The following is a 16304-nucleotide window of genomic DNA, read 5'->3' as shown; positions in this document are numbered from 1 at the left end:
ACAATCACACACACATTTGTCCTTTCGGGACTCTTTCGCCTTTTAATGCTTTTCTAGCCATGGGTAGGAGAGAAAAGTCAAAAGGCAAACAAGATCAATAAGACTGCTATTTTCAAAGTTCTGCTTTGCAAAAACTGCCAAAATCCTCAGGATGTCATCAAATATTTAGATGATTCATCTTTTTAGTGAGCCTAATTCTGAACATAGCTCTAAAGTCAATGCAGGTGGGGTGCAGTGGCCCACATCTGTAATCCTAATACTTTGGGAGGCCGAGGCAGGCAGATTACTTGAGTCCAGGAGTTCAAGACCAGCCTGGGAAACTTGGCGAGACCCTGTCTCTACAAAAAAAGTTTAAAAATTAGCTGTGGGCCCAGTGCAGTGGCTCACGCCGGTAATCCCATCATGCTGGGAGGCAGAGGTGGGCGGATCACTTGAGTCCAGGTGTTTGAGATCAGCCTGGGCAACATGGCTGGCAAAACCCCATCTCTACAAAAAATTTAAAAATCAGCCAGGTATGGCAGCACATGCCTGTAGTCTCAGCTACTTGGGAAGCTGAGCCAGGATGCTTGAGCCTGGCAGGCAGAAGTTAACAGTGAGCCAAGATCACGCCACTGCATTCCAGCCTGGGCAACCAAGTGAGACCCCATCTCACACACACAAAAAATTAGCTGGGCATGGTGGCACATGTGTGTGGTACTAGCTACTCCATAGGCTAAGGAGGAAGGAGCCCTTGAGCCCAGGAGATGGAAGTTGTAGTGAGCCACGATCACAAGACTGCACTTTATCCTTGCTGACAACGTGAGTCCCTGGTTCAAAAAATAAAGTCCATGTAAAGGTCCTCAATATCCCTGGTTAGCTACAAGTTTTCAAATTTAAATTGTACTAAACACTACACTACTTATCTCTTGCTCAAATCATTCATTACCACCATCACTACTGCCCTTAAAATTTAAAACATGCAGCTGAGTATGGTGGACCACGCCTATAGTTATCAGCACTTCGGCAGGCTGAGGCAGGAGGATCACTTGAGCCCAGGAGTTTGAGACCAGCCTGAGCAACATTGGGAGACCCTCTCTCTACAAAAAAAAATTGTTTTAATTAGCTGGGAGTGGTGGCGCACACCTGCAGTCCCAGCTGCTCAGGAGGCTGAGGCGGGAGGATCACTTGAGGGGTTGGCTGAGGTTGCCATGAGCCGCCATCGTGGCAGTACACTCCAGCTTGGGCAACAGAGCAAGATCCTGTCTCAAAAAAAGAAAAAGTAAAACATGTGAAACTGTTAACTAAATACTAGAATGCTTTTTATAACTAGCATATTTAAATAAGACAAATTTAAGATCAACAGGGAGGCAGTCCAGTGTAGTGAATGCACATTCAAGATCAGGTGAATCACAGCTCCATCACCTTTCTCTGGTGTCCTTAGTTACTGGAGCCAGTGTATACATTTAAGTTCATTTTATCAGCCTTTTGGCATAATCTACTATTATATAATAATTATGAAGCCAAGCACAGTGGCACATGCCTATAGTCCCAGCTACTTGGGAAGCTAGGGCAGGATGATCACTTGAGCCCAGAAGTTCAAGGCTTTAGTGCACCATGATCATACCTGTGAAGCCATTGCACTCTAGCCTGGGCAGCATAGCAAAACGATTCTAAATAAATAAATAAAATTATAATAATAATGATAATAATTATGAATCTATTTTGCTTATAGTAACCTCACTATTTTGCTGATAGTAACCTCACATCAAACCATGTAGCTCTCCCACATAAACACACACACCCCGTATCATCCCAGTATCACATATCTACATTAAATGTGTTGAATATATCTATTGGTATATTATTGGTCAGGAAAACAACCTTATTTTAATAGTACTCTCTAAAACATGATAGCTCTACAATGGAGGTATCAAAAACACATGAAATAAGAAACAGACACTTGCTTCCTTGATGAAACTGTTCCTCGAACACTTGATATCCTAATGCCTAAGAAATAAGTTTAAGCCTTAAAACCTCTTTTCCTATTCCTCTCGATCTAAATACTAGCATTCTTATTTAGGTCAAAGTTACTTTCATTAGTCAACTCACTAATTTTCTGATTTCATTATTCTGCAGTCTGAAATATTACAAATGTACCTTTGCCCGGTCCTTCTTTTATTTTCATCTATTTATCCTAAAAACAAAAATATTTTAGATACCGAGATTTAGTTTAATCCCCTCACTTATAGGTAATAAAATAATCCCCCAAAATTAAGAGTGTTTTCTAGATTTTGGCTACTAGAAAAAGAAAAACTTTACTGTCATCATTCTCTTTCTAAAACACATTTTCACTGAGACTGGGGCTTTATGTATTTGCCAAAAATCAAAGAAAAATACCAAGATACTAATATACTGGTCCCCTCAGGAACTCTACTGATCAAAGTAGTCTTTCCATCTTTTAAATACTATTTTTCACATAGCTAGCTAGGGCATGAAATGAGCTAATATACTAACATAGGAAAAGCTAAGTAGATGCAGACTAATTTTTCCTATTTGTCACAATCTCCCAATGACTATTTTATCAAAGGGATCATAATTCACAAAACACTCCTAAGATTCTAGAAACTTGTGTAATTAGTGCTTTGAGAGGCCAAGGGCAGGAGGACTGCTTGAGCCCAGGAGTGCAAGACTAGCCTAGCCTGGGCAACATAGCAAGACCCTGTCTCTACAAAATATTTTTAATTAAAAAAACAATTTTAAAGACCTTAGGAACTTAAAATTAATTAGCATAAATTAGGGTCCAGGTCTGCTTACCTATAATTAAAATTCATCATGCTTCTTTTATTAACAGAAAGAGGTCTTGAGATATCCACCAAGTAGAGAGTAAAACAGCCCTCTGTGGGGAAGCAACCTCTACACCTTCTAAAAAAGTATAGGAGTCTTATCTTTTAGAGGGAAACTACTAGTACAGGAAGATATACGAAGATATATTGTAAGTGAAAACACCCAGTAAGTAAAATGTGCAATTATTTCTTAACTTTTTTACATTTCCAACTAAGAGAAATACAAATTGAAGACTCATCAACATCCTAATGCATAAAGTTTACAAAACAAATGCACAAGACTGAATAAACAGTATGACCCAGATTTGGGGAAATAAAGAGACTAGACGGTAATATACCAAATCTTAGCAGATACAGCCGAGGGGTGAAAGAAATGTGATTTTTTTTTTAATGTTCTTCTTTATACTTTTTTACAATTTTCCAAATTTCCCCACAGTGAACGTTACTTTTATATTAAAAAAACTCATTAAAAAATAAACCATATGGCATCTAATAAGGGTTCACTAAGAAGGGCTACACTGTCGAAGTATTACTGGCATTACTCACCATTAAAGGGGTGAACACCTCTCACTTTCCACTATTAAAATGCTGCTGTTTAATGCCCTATTACTTTTCTGCTGCACCCTCAACGATGGTATGAACTTCACTATCTCCTACCATTTCATTTCTGCATACATGATTTTAATTTTTTCTTCTTAAAATATGGTAAAAGTTTTCACTAATCCTCAATATTCCACTTTTTAAAATCTACCTCTAAATTTCGTCATAACAGAATTAGGGGGAAAAATTGTTTTACCCACTAATTACAACTTCATTAGGCCACCATCACTTTGGCTAGGGTAACGTGAAGGCTGGGTAAACTACACGTCCCACCATGCATTGCTGCCTTGTTCAGAGTAGGTCTCTACGGAAACAGGAAAAAAAAATTCTACAAGTCCCACCTGTTACTTCGTTTCTAAACACCTCCTGCACTTTCGGCTCCAACACCAAACAAAAACAAAAGCCTCGTGATCTCACGTCTGCTCCGGGAGCCAGACAAGCAGGGGGCCCGGGGTCACAGGCACGTCCGCTGTAACGGGTAAATTCTATCCAGCTCCAGCGCTCCCCTCTCCTTTCCGGGGCTGGATGCACGCACAAGCCTTCTCCTATCTGCATCCAATGAGGGCTCTCCAGCCGCACAAGGGAGAAGAACCAGTTACCGTGCAAGCACCACAGACTTCCCCGTGCCGGGGCGGGGGCTACCACAGAGCGGAGTTGATATCGACTCGACCCCAAGAGACAGCCTCAAAACACTGAGAGGACTCGCCGCAGACGCCGAGAGACGCCACGGCCCCGCGGCTATCACGTTCCGCCGGGCGCCTCCATTCCCACAGGGATCGCAACCCCGACACTAACCGCCGCCCTCTCCGCGCGGTTTTGTGCCCCTTCAGCCGGGTCGCTGGGCCAGCGACCTCCCTTTCCCTGCGACTGGCGGGCGACAAGGGAACAAAATCCTCCCGGCCTTCCCCTTCGCTCCCTCCCCCTTACCGTCTTGGCGGCCTCCGCCCAGGTCCTGCCCTTCTTCCTACGTCCCTTTTCCCTCATGTCGGGTCTTGAACTGACTGGGAGGCTCCCGTGTCCGGGCTCCGGCCGCCCTCCCTGCCTGCTGTGCCCTGCGCTGCTTTTCCCGCGGTGCCGGGAAAGTGGGAGAAAAGGGAAGTCAGGCTGGGGGGGCACCCAAGCAGAGGAAGCGGCGGGGGTGGTGCGCGGGGGGGGGTCTATGGGGCGGCCGGTCCTCCTGCTGCCGTTGCCACTGCTACCGCCGCTGCCATATTGGGTTCTTACTGTACAGGCTGCCGCTACGGTCATGTGACCGCTCCCGCGCGGCCGTCACTACTGTACGCAGCCGGCCGCGCGAACGAGCGCGGGCGCGCCCCCGCCTCCCAAGCCCGGCCGCTGAGCTATCGAGCCGGTGGTTTGCGGTACCTCGCCACGCCCCCACCCTTCCGGTCTCCGCCTCTCCGCAGGAGCATGCGCGCGAAGGAGGCCCCGACAGTAGCTGGAGTCTGACGCCCGGGGCTCACACCTACAGCGAATATCTGCCTGCGGAAGCGGAACCTGTTCCATCCGGGAGAGCTTACTGAGCGGATCCCGCCTCGTGCGAGGCGCTGCACAGGCTGTGTAGACCTGGGGAGCTGACCTCTTCCGTCAGTGGGTAGCTCCGCCAACTATCACTTTAGATAAGCCCTGCGTTTGTGTTTTCTGATTTATTTGCATTTTTACAGAGGTTATCTTTTTGAAGATAGGCAACAATTCTCGTCTGCCTATTAACCCCATTCGATAGGCGAAGCAACTGAGATTGAGTAACTTGCCCAGCTCACAAGTCTGGGATGTAGAGAAACCAAAAATCAAATTGCCAGCTCAGAGCCCTTTCCATCTCCCCAGAATGCCTCAAACTTAGCTGACTTTGTTTTTAAGGCCACCAGTAACTGCATCCACGCTTTTACATGTGAAGCTACTCAACAATGACAGAAATGGTGTCTTCTTTATTTCGGTGACCTCAGTCCCTAGCATAGTGCCTGTACATATCAGGCGTCCAGTAAATATTTGCTGAATGATTCACCTATTTCTGTGGTCAGAAACCATGATTTGTAGTATCCATAACAGCCTTCTGAAAGATCCAGAATGTGGCATCTTCTCTTAACATCATCTACGCCTGGCCGGGCGCGGTGGCTCAAGCCTGTAATCCCAGCACTTGGGAGGCCGAGGCGGGTGGATCACAAGGTCAGGAGATCGAGACCATCCTGGCTAACACGGTGAAACCCCGTCTCTACTAAAAAAATACAAAAAATTAGCCGGGTGCGGTGGCGGGTGCCTGTAGTCCCAGCTACTCGGGAGGCTGAGGCAGGAGAATGGCGTGAACCCGGGAGGCGGAGCTTGCAGTGAGCCGAGATCGCGCCACTGCACTCCAGCCTGGGGGAGAGAGCAAGACTCTTCTCAAAAAAAAAAAAAAAAAAAAAAATCATCTACGCCTTGATACCTTGCAAAGTAAGAAGAATGTAGTAACACCTGCTGATCTCCCAAATCCACCTGCTTCCAGAAGCTGCTTCCAAACAATCTAGTAAATTTACTATAGTGTGAAATAGGACTGAGGATTGGATTGCCTCTTGGGAGGAAAGACAGGTGAGAGCAATACTTAAAGTTTATGGATGCATTTCAGAAGTTCATGGATTCTCTAAAATTATGAACTATATTTTGTGTGTTATATGTGAATTTTTTAAGAGGATTCATAACTTTTCCTCCATTTTTCAAAAAGGATCTGTTGTGCCAAAAAAAAAAAAAAAAAGATATTAAAGGGAGTTTGAGAGTCCATCTAGAAGTATCTAGATACTTCCTTATATTTCCGTTCAGTCATGGATCAAACAGCCCATTTCAGCAATTGATATGGATATATTTTCCCAAATGTCTTTGGTAACACATAGCCCTATGCATTACACAGGTATGTACCACCTCCCTCCAAAGTTTATGTCTGTAGTCTAAGAAGGCCTTCTCGCCCGGTCTGGTGGGTCACGCCTGTAATCCCAGCATTTTGGGAGGCTGAGGTGGTCAGATCACTTATGGCCAAGAGTTCAAGACCAGCCTGGCTAACATGGAGAAACCCCATCTCTACTAAAAATACAAAAATTAGCTGGGCATGGTGGCATGTGCCTGTAATCCCATCTACTTGGGAGGCTGAGGCAGGAAAATCGCTTAAACCTGGGAGGCAGAGGTTGCAGTGAGCCCAGAGATCGTGCCATTACACTCCAGCCTGGGCAACAGAGCAAGACTCTGTCTCAAAAAAGAGAGAGAAAGAAAGAGAGAAAGAGAGAAGAGAAAAGAAGGTCTTCTCCATCCCTGGCTGTTGAGCTGAGTACAGCTTATCCAGTCCTGTTGTTTGGTCCTGGAGCCCCAGCTGGTTTTCAGACCCTGCTAGGGTCCTTACTTTGCATTTCCGGAGCTCTATCCCCAGGTTTGAATTTCAAGGGTGGGGATTGTGATGTTGTGGTTCCTACTTCTTAATCTTCCACAGATACAGATAGTTTATTATTATTATAAAAGTATAATTCCAGCCGGGCGCGGTGGCTTACGCCTGTAATCCCAGCACTTTGGGAGGCTGAGGCGGGTGGATCACGAGGTCAGGAGATCGAGACCACGGTGAAACCCCGTCTCTACTAAAAATACAAAAAAATTAGCCGGGCGTGGTGGCGGGCGCCTGTAGTCCCAGCTACTCGGAGAGGCTGAGGCAGGAGAATGGCGTGAACCCGGGAGGCGGAGCTTGCAGTGAACCGAGATTGCGCCACTGCACTCCAGCCTGGGTGACAGAGCAAGACTCCGTCTCAAAAAAAAAAAAAAAAAAAAAAGTATAATTCCCCAGAAAGTATTTTGTCCCCATGTCTATTGATTGAATTTGTTATGTGTATTTGCATCTCTCTCATTATCCCCACCCTCCTTCTGGATTTCCTTAGATAGTCTGTTTCTATTCTCACCCTACTCAAGCCCATCCTACAGGGAATGCCAAATCTATCTTCTTAAAACTCCACCCACTACCCTACTAAGATATCCTCCCTAAGATATCCTCTTGATTGAGTCACAGTTTCTTAGCTTTACAGATACAGTTTCTACAATCAACTTAGTCATCCTTTGATTTATCTCTGGTTACTTCCATCAGCATTTGCCACTCCCCTGAAGACCCCACCTCTACTCTTGCCTCTTCATTTAACTAATAACATTGCTTCATATATCATGTAAAAATTATTGGCCACCAGTTGCAGTCTCACCTTGTCTTCAATCCCTAAATTTACCCATAAGTTCGTGCATTCTAACCTCCTCCTCCTCCTTACCATAGCCTAATCCCTCCTTTAATATACCGTATATGGGACACTATCCCTTCTCATCTTCCTTGGAATGTTATTCCATTTTTTTCATTATTTTCTAGTTCTGATACCCCTCCACCTCCTTTTACAAGCATATTCAAGACACTTCCAGCTTAAAGAAGTCTCTTCACCCTACCACCCTACCATACCAAATTATTTTTCCTCTCTTTCTTGCCCATAAATATCTTGAATGTGTGACCTACACTCACCATCTCCACTTTCACAACTTCCACCCACTCCTCTGCCCTACTAAGTGTAACAATGCTTTACATCTACAAATCAAGGTCTGACTCTTTTGTGGTAAAGTGAATGACCTGCTTTGACAAACTTTAGCTTAGTGTACTGCAGAAAATGAAATCGAGGATTTTTAGACTACAGATATTCAGCCCCAACTCCTTCAAATGCTTTATCTTGGAATCCACATGAGATTTTTATTTTCACAATAAAATTAACTTTTTTTCATCTTTACCAAACTGCTCATTGTAAAAATTCTACAGATATTCATTTTGTCTGTGGAAGCAGAGACTGAGCCTTGACTCCTTGTGCAAGTTATGTATTGGAGTGCTCTCAGAAGAAACCTGTAATGATGTGAGGGAAGCATCATAGAGAAGGGAAGAAGCTGGCCAGGCGCAGTGTCTCATGCCTGTAATCTCAGCACTTTGGGAGGCCAAGGTGGGCAGATCACTTGACGTCAGGAGTTGGAGACCAGCCTGGCCAACGTGGTGAAACATGGTCTCTACCAAAAAATACAAAAGTTAGCCGGGTGTGGTGGCTCAAGGCAGTAGTCCCAGATACTTAGGAGGCTGAGGTGGGAGAATCACTGGAACTTGTGAGGTGGAGGTTGCAGTGAGCCGAGATCACACCACCCCACTCCAGCCTGGGCAACAGAGTGAAACCCTGTCTCAAAAAAAAAAAAAAAAAAAAAAGAGAGAGTGAGAGAAGGGAAGAAGCTAAGGAAAACCTTGCCTCAGCCTCACAACTTGGTTGAGCATGAATGGTCCCTCGTTAAGTATGTCTCCTCTGTAGAACCAAACTTTTCACTCAGATAAGATATCATCAGGTCTAGACTTGGCAAAGTTTGGGACAGGAAGCGCTAGCAAGCCCATTTGGCCCTCACACAGAAGCTGTTTTATCTTCAACAGTTTTATTATGAATGTGGTATTTTTATCTCCATCTGCTTGTCTCCTCTAGATATCTTTCCATTTTTTGTGAAACTTGGGCAAATTGACACCCTCAAACTCTAACATATAGCATAATTTTAAATAGTTACATAGCATTCGATTGTTTGGATTATGTACAATAATTTTATCTAGTCTCCTATAGTTAACATTTCAGTGCTATTAAAAATAATCCTTGTATACAAGGATTGCTACTCAGTTGTGGAAAGAGATCTAAGGAATATTAATTAAAGTGAAAAAGGCAAGGTACAGAATCACATGTATAATAGCATTCCTTTTGATGAAAAAAATGGGGGAGTAAGATAGACTTTTTTTTTCTTTTTTTTTTGTTTTTGGCTACAAGTATCCAAGCCCCCTTCCCATATTTGGAAATTTCCCACCCACTATAGAAATTGAAAATACCTACCCTCCCTTTTGGGTAGGGCATAGGAACGTGCCCTAGGCTCCACCAATCATTTACTTCTGCCCTAGACATTGAATCGGACATTAGTAATATTCAGGATCAGTGATGTCAGTGATACAAGTTGCAGAGTCTTCAAAAGGCCAACTCTGCAGTGGTATTTTGGCCACTATTACCATTAGTGGTAATTTCCAGGCTAGGATCACTAGATATCCTACAGATTCTGTAAGCCATCTAGTTTTTCTTATTTGTTTGTTTTGAGGTAGAGTTTTGCTCTTGTCGCCCAGGCTAGAGTGCAGTGGTGCAATCTCAGTTCACTGCAACCTCTGCCTCCCGGGTCCAAGTGATTCTCCTGCCTCAGCCTCCTGAGTAGCTGGGATTACAGGCACCCATCACCATGCCTGGCTAGTTGTTTTGTATTTTTAGTAAAGATAAAGAGTTTCACCATGTTGGCCAGGCAGTTCCCGAACTCCTGACCTCAGGTGATCCACCTGCCTTGGCCTCCTAAAGTGCTGGGATTACAAGCGTGAGCTGCCACTGTGCCCGGCCTAAGCCATCTAGTATTAAAAAAATTTTTTTTTTTGCCTGTTTAAATTAGCCAGAATTGGTTTCTTTTTTCTGTCTTTTTTTCTTTAGCAACTAAGTACCTGGAATAATATATATGGGGGGTGGGGTGTGTGTGTGTATGTGTGTGTATGTGTATCTGTAGTAGATGCTGTGATGTGCCACCTAGCTGCCCTTTCAAGACTGAAGGACTTATTTCCCTAGCTTCTAGGGGTACTGTTGAAGAAAACTACGTTATCCAAGGCCATGCTGCATTCCTGGGACAGCCTGTGTCCAATGACTGATGGATATGGAGAATATAAAGGCCTGGCCCCTCTGCCCCACTGTAGGACAATAACAGTGAGCCATCCCAGTTTCAGAGCTCTCAGTGGGGAAGAATGAGGCCTTTGTTGATACTGCATCAGACCTCAAATTCCCCTTCTGCCCAAATTTACTTCCTTGCCTTCCCCCACAAGTGTTGCTCCTGAGAGAACTCTCCAGTAAGTTTCCTGTACACTGACCTTCATTTTAGAGTCTGCTTCTTGAAAACCCAGTATGTCATCATGGCTTTTATTAGAGTGGGGGCATATGTTGGTCATATGGAGTCCTGGTCCAGCTCTGACTCATAGTAAGTCCATAATTGGGTCCACCTAGTAACTATTTCTCCTGCAGCAGCCAAAAGAGTAAATCAAAACAATATCCCAACTCAGGGAAAATGGCATCCCTAAAGACCTAAAGTATTCAGGGGTCTAGTCCTCACCATGTTTCCATTTGATTCATTCATCTTGCCCCTACAAAAGCCCAGTGGATGCTGAAAGATGACAGTAGACCACCTCGAATTGAATTCATTAGTAATCTCAGTTGCCACATATGGTGAAAAATAATACACTTCTGGAGAAAATAGCTCTTGGCATAATATTAAGCCCTAGTATAGATGGAGCACTTGACCATGCAACTAGAAAACTGTCTATCATAAGCTTATTTCTGTCAGTCATCTCCACCAAATCATAAGGTCAGATGGGCTCACTAGCAACCCATTGTAAGGTGGAAGTGGTACATCTGGAACTGTGCACAAACAGGCCAGAGAGCACTAGAAAGCTGCATCAACAGATGATCTAGTTCCCATTTCATGCCCCACTGTCACCTCAACACCTCTCCTTCAGCTCACATTATGGCTGTGTGGGAGATTTTCCTATGACCAACTAAAGAGGAGAAGAAAAGCCAAGCTTGATTCATGGATAGGTCATATTGGTATGTAGGTGTGATATGGTTTGGATTTGTGTCCCCACCCAAATCTCATGCTGAATTGTAATTCCCACTGTTGGAGGAGGGACCTTGTGGGAGGTGATTGGATCATGGAGGTGGATTTACCTCTTTATGTTCTCATGATACTGAGTTCTCATGAGATCTGGTTGTTTAAAAGTGTGTAGTTGGCCAGGCACAGTGGCTCATGCCTGTAATCCCAGCACTTTGGGTGGCCGAGGCAGGCGGATCACTTGAGGTCAGGAGTTCGGGACCAGCCTGGCCAACATGGTGAAATCCTGTCTCTACTAAAAATACAAAAATCAGCAGGGCGTGGTGGCGGGTGCCTGTAATCCCAGCTACTCGGGAGGCTGAGGCAGGAGAATTGCTTGAACCTGGGAGGCGGAGGTGCAATGAGCCGAGATCTCGTCATTGCACTCCAGCCTAGACAACAGAGCAAGACTCTGTCTCTTAAAGAAAAAAAAAAAAAAGTGTGTAGCACCGGGGGATGGGGGGGCTAAGGGAGGGATACCATTAAGAGAAATACCTAATGTAGATGACAGGTTGATGGGTGCAGCAAGCCACCATGGCATGTGTATACCTATGTAACAAACCTGCACATTCTGCACATGTATCCCAGAACTTAAAGTGTAATAAAAAGAATTAAATTTCTTTTAAAAAGTGTATAGCACCTTCCCCTTCACTCTCTTTTCCTCCTGCTGCAGCCATGTAAGAGGTGCCTGCTTCCCTTTCACCTTCCACCTTGATTGTAAGTTTCCTGAAGCCTCCCGAACCATACTTCCTGTTCAGCCTGTGGAGCTACAAGACAATTAAACCAATTTTCTTTTTTTTTTTTGTTTTTGAGACGGAGTCTTGCTCTGTCCCCTAGGCTGGAGTGCGGTGGCGCAACCTCGGCTCACTGCAAGCTCCGCCTCCCGGGTTCCCGCCATTCTCCTGCCTCAGCCTCTCCGAGTAGCTGGGACTACAGGCGCCCGCCAACATGCCCGGCTAATTTTTTTTTGTATTTTTAGTAGAGACGGGGTTTCACCGTGTTAGCCAGGATGGTCTCGATCTCCTGACCTCGTGATCCGCCCACCTCGGCCTCCCAAAGTGCTGGGATTACAGGCTTGAGCCACCGCGCCTGGCCTAAACCAATTTTCTTTATAAATGACCCAGTTTCAGGAATTTCTTTATAGCACTGTGAGAACAGATTAATACAAGGTGCAAGATGAAAATGGACTTCACCTGCCTTACAGTCCCATTCAATAATAGCTTTGAACAAAAGGAGTGAAGGGACAGCCTTCCAATGTGCAGATGTTCAGACAGTGTACTGGATTATACTTTGTGTGGAAAGAGACATGGCCCAAGGTCAGAATATAAACAGATTCGTGGTAGGTGGAGAATAGCTCAGCCAAGTGGTCAGGGTCATGGAACAAAAAAGACTATAAGATCAGAAGTAATGAGGTTGGGATGGAGATATGTGGATGAACCTATGAACACAAAATATGAAGATCTCATGTTTAATGCTCATATTAATACTCACCAGAAAGCACAGAAGAACATTGGCTGAGTATGGTGGCTCACACCTGTAATACCAGCACTTTGAAAGGCTGAGGTGGGAAGACCACTTGATGCCAGTAGTTTAAGACCAGCCTGGGCAACATAGCAAGACCCTGTGTCTACAGAAAATAATGTGTTTTTTTGCTTTTTTTTTTTTTTAAGACGGAGTCTCGCTCTGTCTCCCAAGCTGGAGTGCAATGGTGTGATTTTGGCTCACTGCAACTTCTGCCTCCTGGGTTCAAGCAATTCTCCTGCCTCAACCTCCTGAGTAGCTAGGATTATAGGTGCATGCCACCATGCCCGGCTAATTTTTGTATTTTTAGTAGAGACGGGGTTTCACCGTGTTGGTCAGGCTGGTCTCAAACTCCTGACCTCATGATCCGCCCGCCTCAGCCTCCCAAAGTGCTGGGATTACAGGTGTGAGCCACTATGACCAGCTGAAAATAATGTTTTAAAAATTACCTGGGCATGGTGGCATGCACCTGTGGTCCACACTACTCAGGAAACTGAGGCAGGAGGATCAGTTGAGCCCGGGAGGGTGAGGCTGCAGTGAGCCATGATCACACTACTGCATTCCAGCCTGGCTGACAGAGCAAGACGCTGTCTCAAAAAAAGAAAACAGCATAGAAGAAGCATGAAACACTAAGCAAACAAATAGGCAGAATGACTCAGCCATTTGACATCAGGCAGACTCTGTCATTGACCACTCCATTGGTACATAATTCATCTATGAACATAGTAGACATGGTGGCAGGAATGGAGGCTACGAACGGACCCAACACCGTGGGTTCCCACTCACCACTGAACTTTTACCTACTACTGCTACTGAATGTCCAGTCCGCCAGCAAGAAAGATGAAAACCAACCCTCTGATTTGACACCATCCATCAAGTACACCAATCAGCCACTTGGAGGTAAATTGCCTACAGTGGACCCCTTCACCTTACAAGGGGCAGCAATTCATTTTAACTGGAATATGCATCTCTTTCAGGTATGAGTTTGCCTTTCCTACTAATAGAGCCTCAAAGTGTGCTCAGCCAGCACCACTTTCAAGAGCTTACAAAATATTTACTCCATTGATATGGGATCTCATATAACAGTGCATCAAAACAAAGAGCCCTTTTTTTTTTTTTTTTTGAGACAGAGTTTTGCTTTTGTTGCCCAGGCTGGAGTGCAATGGCCCGATCTCGGCTCACTGCAACATCCGCCTCCCATGTTCAAGCGATTCTCCTGCCTTAGCCTCCCTAATAGCTGGGATTACAGGTGCATGCCACCATGCCCAGCTAATCTTTTGTATTTTTAGTAGAGACAGGGTTTCACTATGTTGGCCAGGCTGGTCTCAAACTCCTGACCTCAGGTGACCTGCCTGCATCGGCTTCCCAAAGTGCTGGGATTACAGGTGTGGGCCACCGCTCCTGGCCATAAAGAGCCCATTTTATTTATTTATTTATTTATTTATTTATTTATTTATTTATGATTAATAGACTATTTAGGCAGGAATACATATAGTCATTATTGCCAGACTTAAATGTTAAATGTTCCATCCAATTTTCCTTCCCGGATAAGTTTTTCTTTCCTATCTCTGTCAGTTTTGAAAACATAATACCAGAAGAAGAGGGGCCTAAATCCACACAGAGTTCCCAAGAGTGAGTTTTTAAGAGTGGGTCTATAATTAGGATAGACATTTGCTGATCTTAGATAGGGCCAATGAATTAAGGCAGGATCTTCAATGACCCCTCGGCGGTTGGGTTCGTTGTACTGAAGCAGGTATTCTCATTTCAGCCGGGAAAGAGTCCATTTTATAACAAAGAAGATATGACAGTGGACACATGACTTTGGGATCTTCTGGTCCCAGGGGCTTTATTTTTCAAAAAGTATATAATTCTTCAAGTCATATAGCTATCGAAGATACTAATTGAATTTACAGTAGTCAACTGTCATCCTAACTATGCAGAAACTTTTGGCCTGATTGAGCAATGCCATGGCCCACTCATGGCGCACTGAGAAACCAGGGCAGAGATGTACCCTGTGAGGATAGACACCACCCCCAAAAACACATTTAGCCACTCTAAATCAATGACCAACATATGGTGTTTTGTCCCTAATAGGTAGAATACATGGGTCTGGAAACAAAGGGGTGGAAAAAGAAATGGCTCAGCTTTATGCATCCCATCCCCTCAGCTCTGGGCTCTGTGAGTTTAGAAATTCTGATTTCCAAGGGGACTGTTTCCACCAAGAGGCACAGCAAGAGTCCCACTGAACTTTATGGTTGCTGCCTGAGCACTTCAGACTCCTGTGTCAAAGGACCAGACAACATAAAGAGAAGTCACCACGTTGTCGGGGTAGTTGATCCTGATCATCAAGAGGAAGTAGGGGCCATGCATGGTGACTCATCCATGTAATCCCAGAACTTTGGGAGGCCAAGGTGGGCAGATCACTTGAAGTCAGGAGTTCAAGACCTCATGGCCAACAAAGTGAAACTCCATCTCTACCAAAAATACAAAAACTAGCCAAGCGTGGTGATACATGCCTGTAGTCCTAGCTAGTCAGGAGGCTGAGGTGGGAGGATCACTTCAGCACAGGAGGCAGAGGTTGCAGTGAGCTGAGATTGTGCTACTGCCCTCCCACCTGGGCAACAGAGCAAGACCCTGTCTCAATACAGAACAAAACAAAAAAACAACAAACGAGGAAGTTCAGATGCTGTTACACAATGGAAGCTGAAAGGACCCTGTTAGCTGTCCTGAAGGGATCCCCTGAAGGGATCCACTTAGCTGTCCCTTAGTACTATCTTACCCAATTTTGTTAGTAAATGGTACATCAGCCATAGCTTTAACAAGGATTGTTGACCAGGCACGGTGGCTCACACCTGTAATCCCAGCACTTTGGGAGGCTGAGGTGGGTGGATTGCTTGAGGTCAGGAGTTCGAGACCAGCCTGGCCAACCTGGTGAAACCCCATCTCTACTAAAAATACAAAAATTAGCTGGGCGTGGTGGCGAGCGCCAGCTAGTTGGGAGGCTGAGGCAAGATAATTGCTTGAGCCCAGGAGGCAGAGGTTGCAGTGAGCCGAGATCGTGCCACTGCACTCCGTGATTGTTAGCAGGTGCTTAGACCCTTTGGGCATGAAAGTCTCGGCTGCATCACCAAGTAGGCCGCCTAGACCAGCAGAGGCACTAACAGGGGAAGAGGAATCTGCATTTGGATAGTAGAGGAGGGAGACAATGAGTAGAGTTGCAACTTTGAGATCAACTGCAGTGGTGGAGGCTGTCTTTCCCCCACTCTCCTCTCCTTATAAACTTCCCTCAGGGGAAGAGGCCCACCAGAATCCAGGAAGAGCTGCTCCCAGAACCCACGCAATAAGTGGTTCCAAGTGGACTATATGTAAAACTCGGATTCACTTCCCATCCTCCCCTTCAGGACTGAAATACTTACTCCCCCAGCTGTTGGGAATTTTCTCTGAGACGTTCCTCAGCTGAAGAGAGCCATTCTGCTCAGGATCACTTCTCAGGGCAGCTTGTATCCAATATGTTGGGGTATAAAGGCCTGGCCACCTCACCTTGACTCAGGATGACCCTGAGGTGCTAGCCTGGCTTCAGAGCTCCCATGGAGTTGGCTGAAACATTTGCTGAAAGTGTAGCAGAGTCCAGCTTCTCCATCTGCCCAATCCTGC

The 16304-nt window shown here is 45.1% G+C and overlaps 1 protein-coding gene across 3 annotated transcripts in view; it reads right to left on the bottom strand.

Annotated features, from left to right (window-relative positions):
* ASXL2 (ASXL transcriptional regulator 2) overlaps positions 1-16304 on the bottom strand; it is a 555729-nt gene that overhangs the window by 146347 nt on the left and 393078 nt on the right. For 2 of the 3 annotated variants that reach the window (XM_055252963.2, XM_055252962.2), the window contains exon 1: positions 4350-4680. The exons of the other annotated variant lie outside the window; for it this stretch is intronic. In XM_055252963.2, the coding sequence (XP_055108938.2) occupies positions 4350-4670 (321 nt within the window). In that variant the 5' untranslated portion in view covers positions 4671-4680. Of the gene's footprint in view, positions 1-4349; positions 4681-16304 lie in introns of those variants that run through there. 3 annotated transcript variants of the gene reach the window in all.

The sequence above is a fragment of the Symphalangus syndactylus genome, chromosome 18 (genome assembly GCF_028878055.3).
Source record: "Symphalangus syndactylus isolate Jambi chromosome 18, NHGRI_mSymSyn1-v2.1_pri, whole genome shotgun sequence".
Taxonomy (NCBI): domain Eukaryota; kingdom Metazoa; phylum Chordata; class Mammalia; order Primates; family Hylobatidae; genus Symphalangus; species Symphalangus syndactylus.
Note: the sequence above shows the minus strand (reverse complement) of the source record. Positions and strands in the feature narration are given on the sequence as shown.